The sequence below is a fragment of the Pelobates fuscus genome, chromosome 9, assembly GCF_036172605.1.
Source record: "Pelobates fuscus isolate aPelFus1 chromosome 9, aPelFus1.pri, whole genome shotgun sequence".
In the NCBI taxonomy this organism is placed as follows: Eukaryota; Metazoa; Chordata; class Amphibia; order Anura; family Pelobatidae; genus Pelobates; species Pelobates fuscus.
Genome location: NC_086325.1, coordinates 148,849,202 through 148,864,599, shown reverse-complemented (window position 1 = coordinate 148,864,599; position 15,398 = coordinate 148,849,202). Strand labels below are relative to the sequence as shown.

The 15,398-nt window shown below is 43.9% G+C and overlaps 1 protein-coding gene across 5 annotated transcripts in view; it reads left to right on the top strand.

Moving 5' to 3' along the window:
• The window catches only part of ATP2B3 (ATPase plasma membrane Ca2+ transporting 3), a 123,942-nt gene that overhangs the window by 90,733 nt on the left and 17,811 nt on the right, over positions 1–15,398 (top strand). For all 5 annotated transcript variants that reach the window (XM_063432717.1, XM_063432715.1, XM_063432720.1 and 2 more), the window contains 3 exons: positions 449–683; positions 2,922–3,101; positions 11,763–11,850. In XM_063432717.1, coding sequence (XP_063288787.1) covers positions 449–683; positions 2,922–3,101; positions 11,763–11,850 — 503 coding nt within the window. The remainder of the gene's footprint in view (positions 1–448; positions 684–2,921; positions 3,102–11,762; positions 11,851–15,398) is intronic.

Here is a 15,398-nt window from a genome sequence, read left to right as displayed (position 1 = left end):
AAAACAAGTCTTGCCTTTATATACACTCACCTGTCCCTCTCAGTGTTGCACTGTTGTGGTTATAGTTACCCAATAGAGCTTTTTTGTACATTCAATTTTTCTTGTATCTAACTCCTGGCTAGTTTTTCTCCTGCTCTGTAAATTGAACTTTAATCACACACAGCAGGCTTGGTCTAGCAAATCAATAACAGAGCAGGATATAAAACAATTTTAAATTTAACAGAGTGTATATATTAGATCTCACTTTACAGGAATTGTTTAGGAAGGCTGTGCAAGTCACATGCAAGTCACATGCAGGGAGGTGTGGCTAGGGCTGCGTAAGCAAAGTGATTTAACTCCTAAGTGGTAGAGAAATGAGCAGTGAGGATAAAAATTACTTGATTTTCTTAATATGCCCAGTTTAATTAACTGAACTTGTATGTAATTAACTGAACTTTTCTATTAATAGGTGTTCAAACATCCTAAACGCCAATGGAGAGCTCCGCACATTCCGACCTCGAGATAGAGAAGAAATGGTAAAAAAGGTCATTGAGCCAATGGCATGCGACGGTTTGCGTACCATCGGTATTGCTTATCGGGATTTACCGGGGATCCCAGAGCCGGAATGGGAAAATGAAAATGAGATAGTGGGAGATCTGACTTGTATCGCTGTGGTGGGGATTGAGGATCCTGTAAGACCAGAGGTATGGATATTGCTTTTGCAAACTATAGAAGCTGTAAAAAAACACATTAGTCCAGAATTAATTTCTTAGAATAAGTCCCAAACAAAACTGAATTATTCAAAAATGAATAAATACAGAAATCACAATTTTTTTTAATACAAGCAAAATTATTAGGATGAAACAAGAGAGAGTGTGAATTTATTGTGTAGTACAGACAAGCAGCGGTTCAAAGCATACAAATAGATATTAACAATAAACTGTTTATTTTGTAAGAGGTTTGGTGCTAAATTCATCTGGTTGGTGCAATTCAGGGTTGCTGCAAAGTGGCATCAATACCAAGCGCTTTAGCCCAAGGGTAAAATGTTTGGCCCCTCCCACATATGTTGACTTTAGCTCCTCCCAAAACCCAGGCCTTGCAATGACCTATGCAACAATGTACTAGTGCCACAAACACAGATCCATAATCCTACACACCTGCTTGCATATTGTTATTGTTCTGATCTCTTCTCAGCTCACCTGTCTCTTCTTCGTCTCTCTCCACATAGCTCTTTACAATTACTCCCAGTTTTATCTAATTTCTTTTCTCTCCCCACTCTAGTCTCTCTGTTCCACCTTCCTACCTGTCTCTCTCATCAATCCCTCTCCTTGTCTTCCTCATTGGTGTTTCTCTTACTTCACCGTCCCCTCTCCCCCCCCTTTCACTTAGATCTTCTGTGTCATCCACATTACCCTCGTCAGGGCCTCTCTAATATCTCCCCCATCACCAGCCTCTGCCCCATGACTGCCCATTCACCAGACTTGACCCCATGCCTCCCATTCACCTTCACCCCATGCCTGTCCATTCACCAGTCTGTGCCACATGGCTGCCCATTCACCAGCCTCGACCACATACCTGCCCATTCACCAGCCTCTGTCCCATGCCTACCTATTCACCAGCCTTGACTCCATGCCTGCCCATTTATCAACTTCTGCCCCATGCCTGTCCATTCACCAGCCTCTATCCCATGCCTGCCCATTCACCAGTCTCTGGGGACTGAGAGGAAGAAATATAACTCATCCCTCATGCAGAGTCGTGGTACAGCCTGTGAGGGAGTGCATATCAAAAGACCCACAGCACATCAGGCTCAGCTACACTACAGAGAGAAAGCAGGGACAACCATGACACCTGTAGGGTTCACTGTTTTCCCTGGTTACGACTACTCACTCAGTACCATACAGCTGAAACTGAAAAAGGGCGGTCTCCTTGGGGAAGACTTTGATCTTCCCAGTCAGCAAGGACTCAGGGCTAACAATGACATGCAGCTTATGTATGTACGTAGTAGGGAATCGCGATGCAGCCTAGAACAAAATCTTACCCCATTAAACCCCCCAGTAACGACAGACCACTTAGTATGGATGAAACAGGCCACAGCATTTATTATCACAACTAAATTACTGCATAACACATCCATAACTTTATTTATTAAATCTCTTCTTTTCTGTAACCAAAACATTAGACATAAATAAGCATAAATTAACATATATACATATATAACTCCACCCATAGTGTTATACAGTGACCCAACCGTCCTTGCCAATAAAAACATGGAGTGGTTCCTAATCACCACTCCCTCTCACCTCCCCCTCGTCATAAAAAATCCTTCCAATGCCTGCCATCAGCCGACCTTATCCACGCTCGATGGGCACGAGACCTCAGGCAACCTAAAGTTAAACCTTTAGAGCAGGGGAGGTTTGAGACCTTAAAAAACTTGTTCATCTCATTCCATATACTTAAACGTAACCTCAAACTCAATTGGCAAGGACATACCCCCGGCTAGATGCGACAAAATATACTATAGGGTGTGCGGGAGGGAAGCTGTTTGCTGGCCCGAATCCCAAGTGGCACTGAGGTAAGACCAACCCCACACTGTCTTACACAGAACATAATCACACCCACAGACTGTTCCCAACCAATCCCATGCATCTATCCCCACACTCCTACATGTGCCCTTGTCCGCTTAGCTGCGCTATCTCCCCAGGGCCTAATCTGACTCAGGGCTTTTTTCAATAGCCTATATAGGTCTCAAGCCCCATCAGGCCTGGCTAGCAATTTCTAAGGACACCATTCCTAAGTGTACAGTGAAGGAGAGGTTCAGGACAAATTAAATATTCTAGAATGAGAATTATGGAATTTCTAAAACAGGCATGACTAAAAATTTTAAAAATGTATTAAGAATTGAGAGGTGTCTTTCAAGGTTTTAAGAATCTACTTGTGCCCAGGTCCCTGAAGCAATTCGGAAATGTCAGCGTGCCGGAATCACAGTAAGAATGGTAACTGGGGATAACATCAACACGGCACGTGCCATAGCAGCCAAGTGTGGCATTATCCAACCGGGAGAGGACTTCCTATGCTTGGAAGGAAAAGAGTTCAACCGACGCATAAGGAATGAAAAAGGAGAGGTTTGTACAGCAGTTTGCAAGTGGGAGATGTATTAAGGTCAGTGTTGGATTTTCCATGAGGTGTCTACCAGTTTTTCGTTGAGGACCTAACTCATTGGTGGGCAACATCCAGCACTACAGATGTTGTGGACTATATCTCCCATAATGCTCTTACATCCATAATACTGGTAAAGCATCTTCGAAAATGTAGTCCTAAACATTTGGAGTGCCAAAGGTTGCTTTCCCCTGAACTAACTCATAGTATCCATTATTCTCCCCCTTTAAATACACCTCTACATTTGTTAAAATTATCTTTTTAGGTGGTGGTGGCAAATACCTGTGATATTTATTATTATTATTATTATTATTATTATTGCAATTTATATAGCGCCAACAGATTCCGTAGCGCTTTACAATATTATGAGAAGGGATTTAACTATAAATAGGACAATTACAAATAAACTTACAGGAACAATAGGTTGAAGAGGACCCTGCTCGATCGAGCTTACATTCTATAGGAGGTGGGTGTAAAACACATTAGGAAAGGAATTTGCAATCAAATAAGGTGGACTGCCCTTTAGGAGAGGGCAAGAGACAGGTATGTGAGGTAAGGGTTAGTCTTGGAGGCCATATGCTTTCCTAAAGAGATGGGTTTTAAGGCACTTCTTAAAAGATGCAAGACTAGGGGAGAGTCTGATGGCGGTAGGCAGGCTATTCCATAGGAAGGGAGCCGCCCGCGAGAAGTCCTGCAAGCGCGAGTTGGCCGTACGAGTGCGGACAACGGACAGGAGGTGGTCACGGGCAGAGCGGAGAGACCGAGAAGGGACATACCTATGGATCTGTGAGGAGATATAAGAGGGGCTAGAGTTGTTCAGTGCTTTATAGGTGTGAGTTAGTACCTTGAATTGACTCCTATAGCATACAGGAAGCCAATGTAAGGACTGGCAGAGGGGTGAGGTGTGAGAGAAACGACTAGAGAGGAAAATCAGTCTAGCAGCAGCGTTCATTACGGACTGTAGGGGTGCAGTACGGCTTTTGGGAAGACCAATCAGGAGAGGGTTACAGTAATCCATGCGGGAAATTACTAGAGCATGGACAAGCTCCTTGGTAGTATCTGGTGCAAGAAAGGGGCGGATGCGGGCTATGTTTTTAAGATGGAATCTACAGGATTTGGCAACATGCTGGATGTGAGGCTCAAAGGTGAGACCAGAGTCAAATATGATGCCAAGACAGCGTGCTTGCAAAGATGGACTGATGTTGGTACCACAAACTTGAAGGGAGAGCGAAAGAGGAGGATCATTATTAGGAGGAGGAAAGACAAAGAGCTCAGTTTTTGAGAGATTGAGTTTCAGAAAGCGGGAGGACATCCAGTCAGAGATGGAAGAAAGGCAAGCAGTGACACGTTGCAGGACGGCAGGGGAGAGGTCCGGGGAGGAGAGATATAGCTGGGTGTCATCAGCGTACAGGTGGTAGTGGAATCCAAAAGAGGTAATAAGTTTGCCAAGAGAGGCAGTATAAAGAGAAAATAGAAGGGGACCAAGGACGGAGCCTTGGGGGACTCCAACCGAGACAGGGCGAGGGGAGGAGGTATCATTAGAAAAGGAGACACTGAATGAGCGTTGGGAGAGATAAGAGGAAAACCACGAGAGGACAGAGTCACAGAGACCAAGCGATTGAAGAGTTTGAAGAAGGAGAGCATGATCAACGGTGTCAAAGGCCTCTGAGAGGTCAAGAAGAATTAGTATGGAGTAGTGGCCTTTGGATTTAGCTGCGATTAGGTCGTTAGTGACTTTGATAAGGGCAGTCTCTGTAGAGTGGAGAGGGCGGAAGCCAGATTGAAGGGGGTCAAGGAGAGAGTTGGAATTGAGGAAATGAGACCCACGGGTAAAGACAAGCCTTTCCAGAAGCTTTGAGGAAAAAGGGAGCAGGGATATGGGACGGTAGTTAGAGAGGGTGGATGAGTCGAGGGATGTTTTTTTTAGTATAGGTACTACAGTGGCATGCTTAAGGTCAGCAGGGACGATGCCAGAAGAGAGCGAGCAGTTGAAGATGTGTGTTAGAGAAGGCACGAGACAAGTGGAGAGAGATCTGATAAGGTGAGATGGGACAGGATCGAGCGGGCAAGTGGTGGGGCGAGAGGAGCAAAGAAGAGCAGCCACCTCTTGGTCAGTAGCTGGGAAGAATGTCTGAAGGGTAGGAAAGGCATGATCTATGTGTGATTGAGAAACAGAAAGGCAAGGAGGGGAGAATTCTTTCCTTAGCTGTTCAATCTTGTCAGTGAAGTAACATGCAAAGTTATCAGAAGTAAGGTTAGTTTTGGGGGTGGCCACAGCAGGGCGAAGAAGAGAATTAAAGGTGTCAAAGAGATGCCTGGGGTTGCGGGAACATGAACTAATGAGAGAGGAAAAATAGGACTGTTTGGCAAGGGCAAGGGCTGCACTGTATGAACACAATATGAATCTATAATGGAGAAAGTCTGATTGGGTACGAGACTTCCTCCAGGAGCCTTCAGCACAACGGGAGCATCTTTGCAGGTAGCGCGTTGATTTAGTATGCCATGGTTGGGGGCGGGTCCTCCTTGAGGTGCTTGTTTGGAGTGGCGCTGCAGTGTTCAAGGCAGATGTAAGAGTAGAGTTATATATGGAGATGGCCAGTGAAGGACAGGAGAGGGAAGGGATGGACAGCAGTTGTGAATCAATGTCAGCTGACAACTGTTGGAGATCCAGAGAATTAAGGTCCCTCCTGAGTTGAGGGGGGTTAGGCTGAGGTTGTTGGATGAGGGGGTATGCAAGAGCAAATGATAAGAGGTGGTGATCAGAGAGTGGATATGGAGTGTTGCAGATATTAGTTACTGTACATGCATAAGTGAAGATTAGGTCAAGGGTATTGCCAGCTACATGGGTGGGAGAATTTGCCCACTGTGATAGCCCGAGGGAGGAAGTTATTGAAAGTAGTATGGTATTTCTACCATAGATTGTCTGTCCGTGGTTCTAATACAATTTCCCCCCCATTTATTTCTGTCTTTATGACATGCCCCACATCCTGATGCTTTAGCCCAAACCTAGTCAGCCCACGGCAAAACTTGTGCCTGGTGTGTATTTGTAATCTTTAAAAAAAAAAAAAAACTGCAAAAAACAATTCCGCATTAATATTAGGCAACTGGGACATCCATTTTGGTTTTGTAAGAGAGTACCGTTGTTTTTCCCTTTTGTGTGGTGGTATTCTGCATAAGCTGGCATATAAATAAAGATTTAGGTGACTACTCAAGTGTATGCTTCAAGAGAGCGAGTTGACAACTCAGGTGGAAAATTTAGGCCTAAGTACCCGTATATACTCGAGTATAAGCCGACCCGAATATAAGCCGAGGCCCCTAATTTTACCCCCAAAAACTGGGAAAACTTATTGACTCGAGTATAAGACTAGGGTGGGAAATGCAGCAGCTACTGGTAAATTTCTAAATAAAATTAGATCCTAAAAAAATTATATTAATTGAATATTTATTTACAGTGTGTGTATATAATGAATGCAGTGTGTGCGTATGAGTGCAGTGTATGAGTGCAGTGTGTGTATGAATGCAGTGTGTGTGTGTATGAGTGCAGCGTGAGTGCAGTGTGTGAACGTATATATTAATTGAATATTTATTTCCAGTGTGTGTATATAATGAATGCAGTGTGTGTGTATGAGTGCAGTGTGTGTGTATGAATGCAGTGTGTGCATGAGTGCAGTGTGTGCGAGTGCAGTGTGTGTATATGAATGAAGTGTGAGTGTGTGTGATGCAGTGTGTGTTTGTGTATGTGTTGGTGGGGGTGGGCATTTTGATATATTATTAATTATTTTATTAATTATTATTTTATTTTTTATTTTTTAATATTATTATATTTTTTTTATTATTATTATTTATTATTTAATTGAATTATTATTAATTTTTTTTTTAATTATATTTTTTTTTCGTCCCCTCTCCCTGCTTGATACATAGCAGGGAGGGGGGCTCCTTCCCTGGTGGTCCAGTGTCATTGGCAGTTCAGTGGGGGGGAGAGGGGGGCTGGCAGAGCTGTACTTACCTCTCCTGCAGCTCCTGTCAGCTCCCTCCTCCTCCGCGCGGTCTGTGCAGCTCCCTCTGTCAGCTCCCAGTGTAAGTCTCGCGAGAGACGCGGCTCTCGCGAGATTTACACTGGGAGCTGACCGAGGTGCTGAACGGACGGCGCGGAGGAGGAGAGAGCTGACAGGAGCTGCAGGACAGGTAAGTACAGCTCTGCCAGCCCCCCTCTCCCCCGGTCTGTATTATGGCAATGCAAATTGCCATAATACAGACTCTGACTCGAGTATAAGCCGAGTTGGTTTTTTTCAGCACAAAAAATGTGCTGAAAAACTCGGCTTATACTCGAGTATATACGGTAGCTTAGTTTAAAAAATCTCCAGCTGTTTTTTTCTAAATTATCTCAAATGTCAACCATTTTGTTTAGTAAAAACAGCTAGGAAACATCTATGCTAGTTGGGAAATCACTAGTTTTGTCCTTTGAATTTGATGAATGATAATATATAAATAGAACTCTAGGCTGATAAAAAAAATTAAACCTTGTACTGCAATCAGGGCCAGATTAAGAGCCCAGTGGGCCTGGGGCTGACAATTATGAGGGGCCTAAGTACAGAATCTTATCGACCAAAAACACTAAAACAGTCATACCTCTCAAGCGCTATGTATCTAGTGGAGATGTTGCCCAAAGCTTTGTCAGGCTGCCTGCCAACCATGCATGCTGGCCAACAGCATCCTAAGCTTGGCATAAATGCGTCTAATGATGCGCTCGTTCCATGCTTTCTAAGGACTTTCCCTTAGCACTCACATGTCCACTTGTCTCCATACCGTCTTACTAGCAGGCAGAAGCTCCTGGTATACAGTCTGAGACAAAGAAAAGGTGGATGTAATGAGTCTAGAAGAAAGGGAACATGCCACAGTGTTAGAGAGACCAAAGTCATCATTACCTTAACTAATTTAATTTCAGCTAGTCCACACAAGCTTTGTTTCCGTATGGCCCTCTTAAGTTTCCATACTTAAGCAAGAGTATGCGAAGACTAGTTAGGGTTGCCACCTTTCTTGGAAAAAATACAGGCCTCTGTATAATTTGCATAACTAATTATGTATGCGTGACATCACATGATGTAAATCACAAGGAGTAAGAGAAAATTCTGTGAAATCACCAAAAAACTACTTAGTTTGATTCTGCTGTATAGATGGATTGCTCCCAGTGTCTCTCTGTCTCCCAGTGTCCCCATGTCCCCCAGTGTCCCCATGTCGCTCAGTGTCCCCTAGTGTCTGTGTCCCCATGTCACTAGGGGATACTGTAAGACATGGGGACACTGAGGAAACCACAGTGACCCTAGTTATCACAGTGTCTCAGTGCCCCATGTCTCCTAGTGTCCCCATGTTGCCCAGTATCCCCATGTTGCCCAGTGTCCCCATTTTGCCTAGTGTCCCCTAGTGTCTGTGTCCCCATGTCACTAGGGGACACTGAGACACTTGGGGACACTGGGAGACATGGAGACACTGGGTGACATCGGGACACAGACACTGGGAGACATGGAGACCCTTGGAGACATGGGGACACTGAGACACTATGGGCACTGGGAGACATGGGTACACAGACACTAGGGACACTGGGAGACATGGGGACACTGAGACACTTAGGAACATTGTGTCCCTAGTGTCTCTGTGTCCCCTTGTCTCACAGTGTCCCCATGTGTGTTTGTTTCCCCATGTCTCAGTGTCCCCAAGTGTCCCCGTGTGTGTCTGTGTCCCCAAGTGTCTATATCCTCATGTCTCCCAGCATCCCATAGTGCTCCCAGGTCTCAGTGTCTCCTAGTGTCTCAGTGCCCCGATGTCTCAGTGTTCCCATTTCTCAGTGTCCCCATGTGTCTGTGCCCCCATATCTCCAAGTGTCCCCAAGTGTCTCAGAGTCCCCAGAGGTCTCCCTGTGTCCCCATGTGTCTCAGTGTCCCCATGTCTCACAGTGTCCCCATGTCTCAGTGTCCCCATGTGTGTCTGTGTCCCTGTGTCTGCAAGTGTCCCCAAGTGTCTCACCATCCCCAGAGGTCTCTCTGTGTCTCCATGTCTCACAGTGTCCCCTGGCGTCTGTGTCCCCATGTCTCCCCGCAGCCCTTCCCCCCATCCCTCACTTCCCTGAGCTGTAGGCTGTCTCTGCAGGCTGGGAGCTGCTGTCTGGACTCTCTGTGCTGTGTAGCTGCTCCCCCGTGGATCAGTGAGTAGAGAGATGCAGGTATATGTTGTAACTTCCTATCCCTGCCTCTCTCCACACACACAGCAACCCCTACTGGCCGGTGCTGGTATTGCAGAGTAATCTCTGTTTATACTAAGAAAAATACCGGCATTTGTATTGCCGGTAATACTGCAATGCCGGCCAGGCAGCCTCAAATAAATACCGGCCAGGTGGCAACCCTACAAGTAGTGTGGAAAAAAAAAAGTTTACATTTTTTTAAAAATAATTTGGGAGGGTAAAAAATCAATGGGCCTATTCCATGGGCCTGGGCCTGGGCCCTTAGTAGAACCAGCCAGAATGGATCCATGTTACCTTAGCATGCACTCACTCCAGGCTGGTATACCCCTTTTTGTGTGGGCACAAATCTTAATTTCATCATAACCCCACCCAATTACGTTGGCCCCACTATCATTGGTCACAGATACCAATGTTGGGAGGTATGTCAATGATATCCCAAGAGAAGAGCTGGAAAGAGAGAGACCGTTAGATTCTCTCTTCCATGTTCCTTTCACAGCAAATCATAAAAGGGACAGAGGTTGAATTAAAGGACCACTTAGTTCTCCTAAATTACTTCTTCTCCAAAAAGTGGTCTTGATGCAATGTTTACATTTATGGGTTATGCAATGGGTTTAAAGGTCAAGCAATCCTCTACTGGCTGTCTTTCTGATAGCCACTAGAGGTACTTTTGTCTCCATAACCAAGTTAATCTGATAGCAGCATTTGATAGGAAGAGCTCAGTGTTTTCCCACACATGCGCTCTCCAATCCAATGTTTCTATATAGGAAGCATTGGATTGGACGAGATCGCGGGTGACGTTAGCATGCTTGCTGTCATCAGTGGAGGCGGAGATGGAGGCTGCAGCAGAGTAGTGCCGGTGCTGGGAAATAGGTAAGTAATGTTTATTTAAATTTATTTTTGCAGGGCAAAGGGGGTGGGCAATGTGAACATTGAAAGATGGGAACCTATAGTCCCAAAATAATGATTGTTATTTTCAGGACTATGTGTTCCCTTTAAGGGCATCAGTCACAAGTAACAGGAGTATAATTGGGCCAATCAGGACTTGTATGTCAAAATGTTGCTTTATGTCCAAGGGGGGCCAAATCCATTATCTGAATAAGCATAGTTACCCATAGATACCATTAAATTTAAAACAAGTGCAATATTAAGGGAGGGCACTTCCCCCTCATTGCCCTATGCCATGGGTTTCCATGGTGAGGGCAGCCTTTCTCTTCTGGTATATGGTATTAGATGATTGGCCTGAACCTCCATGTGTCGCACCCCTCCCTGTCACAGGTCCCTCAGAGGATGGATGTCTGACACTGAGTTAATTTCATATAAGTGAGGTCTATAAGTTAGGATAATGAAGGTTCTGCCAAAATGGAGTACATTAATGCTGTGCTATTCCTACGCATTGTATGATCATATTGTGTAATTAAACCTTCCCATTATATTTTACTTAAAATATGTGTTTTTAGACACTTTATAAGCCTTAAAGGGGAACTGTCACTTCCAGCGATTATTTTTAATGCTACGTTTACATATCTCCTATCATTAACAAATATGTATTTGTGTAATGTGAAAATTAAAAACAAATGTAGAAATCCACACCTCTTTATCCTGAGACTGGGCGCCTCCATATTGGCTCATGTCGATCATCGTTGCAAGTTCCAGTTCTTCCCTTTGCATTTGGCATTTAACGTTGAGAAGACATACAGCCATACAACAATATGTATCGGCCTGCCTCATATCCTCGTAGGTGGTAAAATCATAAATGATGAAATGTCACGGTTGCTGTTCTTTTGCAGTGTGTGCCCTGGCTTGCCTTGTCTGAACTGAATTATGACATAATTTGCTAAATCTTTAATGACAATTGCAAAGGAAACATAGAATCTCATGAAGAAGAACGCAAGTTATAGTTTATTTTCAATGTTCTATTCAGTTGTGTTAATTTTAGAAAAGTGACAGTTGCTTTTGAAAGCTAGTTTAGAATATAAAATTATAGTACAGTCAATGTTTGCTACTACTTGCAAGCAATGACATTTATTTTTGGACAATCACACAGAATCGATTTTCAAATATGCTCTTATTACAAAATGTATGCAGGAACTGCATTTTAAAATGTACTTCCATCCAAGAGGCAAACGTTAAAATGTAATATCGCATTAAAGATCATGGACCTACATTACTAAGGAGGGATCCCAGAATTATAATAAATTCATTTTTTTTTTTTTGTATTTCGAATTGTTGGGAATGTAACCTTAAATAAGTGTACTAGTTTATAGCCACCCTTCCTATAAACCAAATTATTAAATTAAATAGCACAACACAGCAGAATAAACCAGTTTGATTGTATGACAGTGTCTTTTTCTAGCTGTGTGCTGTATTTCTATATGTTGTTTGCTTCTCCCAGATAGAACAAGAACGTCTGGACAAAATCTGGCCAAAACTAAGAGTCCTGGCTCGATCGTCCCCTACTGACAAGCACACACTAGTAAAAGGTAAGTACATACAAATCATCCTATTCCCTTCATTCCATTTCTCATGGATTGTCTTCTTTAACTAATTAGTCATCTCATATGTAGATATTCTCGATCAGGTCAATTTAACGAATAGACGTGTCTTCCCATTTATACAGTTTGCATCTTACATCTCTGCAGAATATGCTAGCTCCAGTGGCGGAACTATCGCGGTCGCAGGGGTCGCAGCTGCAACCAGGCCCGCCCTGTGGACCCCTGTAACCGGGTGCCTGCCGCCATGTGTTGCGGCCCCGGTCCACGCGGTAGAACCGCCGGGGCCTCATCAAAGGAGCAAAATGTTACTAGGGGGCCCGGTCAGCGCTGCAGCGCGACCGTGCCCCTTGCAATGATGATGTCAGACTGAGCTGGGAGGAAGTGATTGCCCCGGTCACTCCTCCCAGCTTATACAGAGCCCGTGCGGGAGGAAGGAGAGGAGGGAGTTAGAGTGAGTACTCTTACTCCCATCAGCCTGAACCACCACTGGACCCCAGGGAAGTCACCCTCCTGCACTTAAAAGGTAGGAAATAAGAGGGTCACTAAAACATTTTGCATGTTTGTGTGTTTGTGTATCTTAATGTGTGTGTGTGTCTCTGTATGTATGTGTGTATGTTTGTGTGTGTCTTAATGTGTGTTTGTGTGTGTGTGTGTCTCTGTATGTATGTGTGTTTGTTTGTCTTAATGTATATGTTTGTCTCTGTATGTATGTGTGTGTGTATTTGTGTGTCTTAATGTATGTGTGTCTCTGTATGTGTGTTTGTGTGTGTTTGTGTCTGTATGTATGTGTGTGTGTGTGTCTCTGTATGTGTGTGTGTGTGTGTGTCTCTGTATTGATGTGTCTGTGTGTGTCTGTGTGTATGTGTGTGTGTCTCTATGTATGTGTGTGTGTCTCTGTATGTGTGTGTCTCTGTATTTATGTTTGTGTCTGTGTGTATCTCTATATGTGTTTATGTGTGTGTGTCTATATGTATGCGTGTGTGTCTCTGTATGTGTGTGTCTGTTGGTATGTGTTTGTCTCTGTATGTATGTGTGTGTATCTGTTTGTCTGTATGTGTATTTGTATGTCAGTGTGTGCCCTGTGTATCTGTATGTGTGTCACTCTTTCTATCTGTATACGTGTCATTCTGTGTATTTGAATGTTAAGTGTTTGTGTATCTGTCTGTATGCGTCTGTGTATCCGCATGTGGGTGTCTGTATTTGTTTTTGCATCTATAGGAGGGTCATTCTGTGTACCTCAAAGTGTGTAATATCTTTTGTGTGTCTGTGTATCCGTATGTGTGTCTGTGTGTATATATGTGTCTGTGTATCTGTGTGTTAGTTTGTGTGTCTGCATTTGCGTGTGTGTATGTATCTGCATGTGTGTCCATGTATGTATCTGTATGTGTTATACGGTGTGTATTTGTATGAATGAAACTTATTGTGAGGCGTGAGTGTGACACTTGGGAGGATGGGGGGGAGTGAAACATATGGGGTGGGGGGCCCAGGGCAATTTTTGCACCGGGGCCCCGTTGTTTCTAGTTACACCTCTGGCTAGCTCACCTAATTTTTAAACCTCCAAACAAACAATACGAGAAAAATCTTTACCGATCTGTAAAAGCTTACTTTTTAACTTTTTGGCCCATATCAAAAAAATGTGTTATGATTGTCCGATCCGCTACCTTTAGCTCCTTAATGACTAGTGATGATCTGAATCACTCACATTTTGAGATGAAGTGTCCTACTCATTTCATAGCTCCAGAGTTATATAGGTCCTAACACTGACCCTTCAGCCTGCTTCCTTGAGCTTCTGGCAAAGATATCTTTGCCAGAAGCTCAAGGAAGCAGGCTGAAGGGTCAGTGTTAGGACCCGCTTAGGGGGGGTCTGCCTTGACGTTGGCAGGCGGGCATCCCTCCAATGGCCATTGGAGCAACTAAATGACCTCCATTTGTCTAAATATACATAGGGATTAAGGAGAAAGCGCAAGTAACATTTTCTTTTCTTTGGTTTTTACTATATATTGGGGCTGATGTGTGTTGTAGTCCTTGCTGCTTAAGCGCAGGACTTCTCTTTTTGTACCAGAGTTATATAGACTTGCTGACATATCATAAGTAGGACATTACATGTCCCAATTGGATCTTCACAGTCCAGATGGTTGGCCAGGAATATCCTTGGTCCTTAATGGATTAAAGATGGTCATAGTGTTGTTATAGGAGAGGCAGCGTACAGTGTTTTATACAGAGGTGTCAGATATTACAGCTTCTCGGTCTGCCAGTATATGCATATAGAAAAAGCCTAAATGGCACCAAAATAAGAGGTTTATTCATATTGTAATATTGTACAGCCTGCCGACATTGAATAAACGATTTCTGGAAATGTAGCTTGGCACCTCAAATGACACTGCACCATCCTGTCTTACAAATGAAAACAGTAGCATTTCTGAGAAATGGCAATGTTTTCATTTTGCAGTACCCACATCTACAAGTGGCTGATAGACAGACAGCCACTAGAGGCTTCCTCTCTGTGCATTGAATACTTCTCTAAGAGAAGCATTGTATGTAGTAGTTCCAATAAAGAAGCACTAGATTGCACGATCCTGGTGGTATTTGCACATGTGCCATATGCTTGCAATTCTTCTCTGTGAGTAGAATTTGAAAAGATAATAGACATCTGGAGGATCAGGCTGCAGTGATAATGGTAAGTGTAGTGTTTTTTAAAATTAAAGAAGGGCCAGTCATGTAACAACAAAGGAAACACGTCTAATTAAAATCAAGATCCTAAGCTGGAGTTAGAGTTTATTAGGCTTTTGTTTGTTAAAAAAGGTTTATAATGAATTCAAAAGAATACATTCAACACACACAATAAGAAGAGAAACCATTAGACGTGTGCAAAAATGTATTGAATTGGTTAGTCCGGATAGGGATTAAAGGGACTCTCCAGGCAGCCCTTTTTACTCACCTGGTTCCAGCGCCGGGAGCCTCGTGAAGCCGCGCCCCCTATTTCGTCAAAAAGACGAAATAGGCGGGCGTGAGCATGGAGCAATTAGACGCTTCCATTTGGAAGCGTCATTGCTCCCTTGTGCGCATGCGCGGCTTCGCCACACATGCGCACATACTTCATAGGGCGGCATTCATATGCGTTGTGCACGGCCGCTGCTGACTGACAGCTCAGCTCGCGGTCTTTGCCCGCCCCTCTCCTCTGCTGACAGGCAGGAGAGAGAAGGCGTGCACACAGTGCCTTCTCTCTCCTGCACACGTCAGACGTATTTTAATACGTCTGACGTTTACGTGGCCTTTATAGGGCCATACATGATAGGAAGTCCCTCTGGTGGCCGTCTGAGTGACGGCCACTGGAGGTATTCCTATCAATCAATGCAAACACTGTATTTTTAGATTGCCTGCAGGGAGCCATAGATCTCACCTGAACAACCACATTAAGCTGTAGTTGTTCAGGTGACTATAGTGTCCCTTTAAAAGATATTTGATTCTGAGAAACTGATACCATCACATTTTAACACGAGTCTAAAAAACATGAACTTAGCATCCCAGCCGTGACC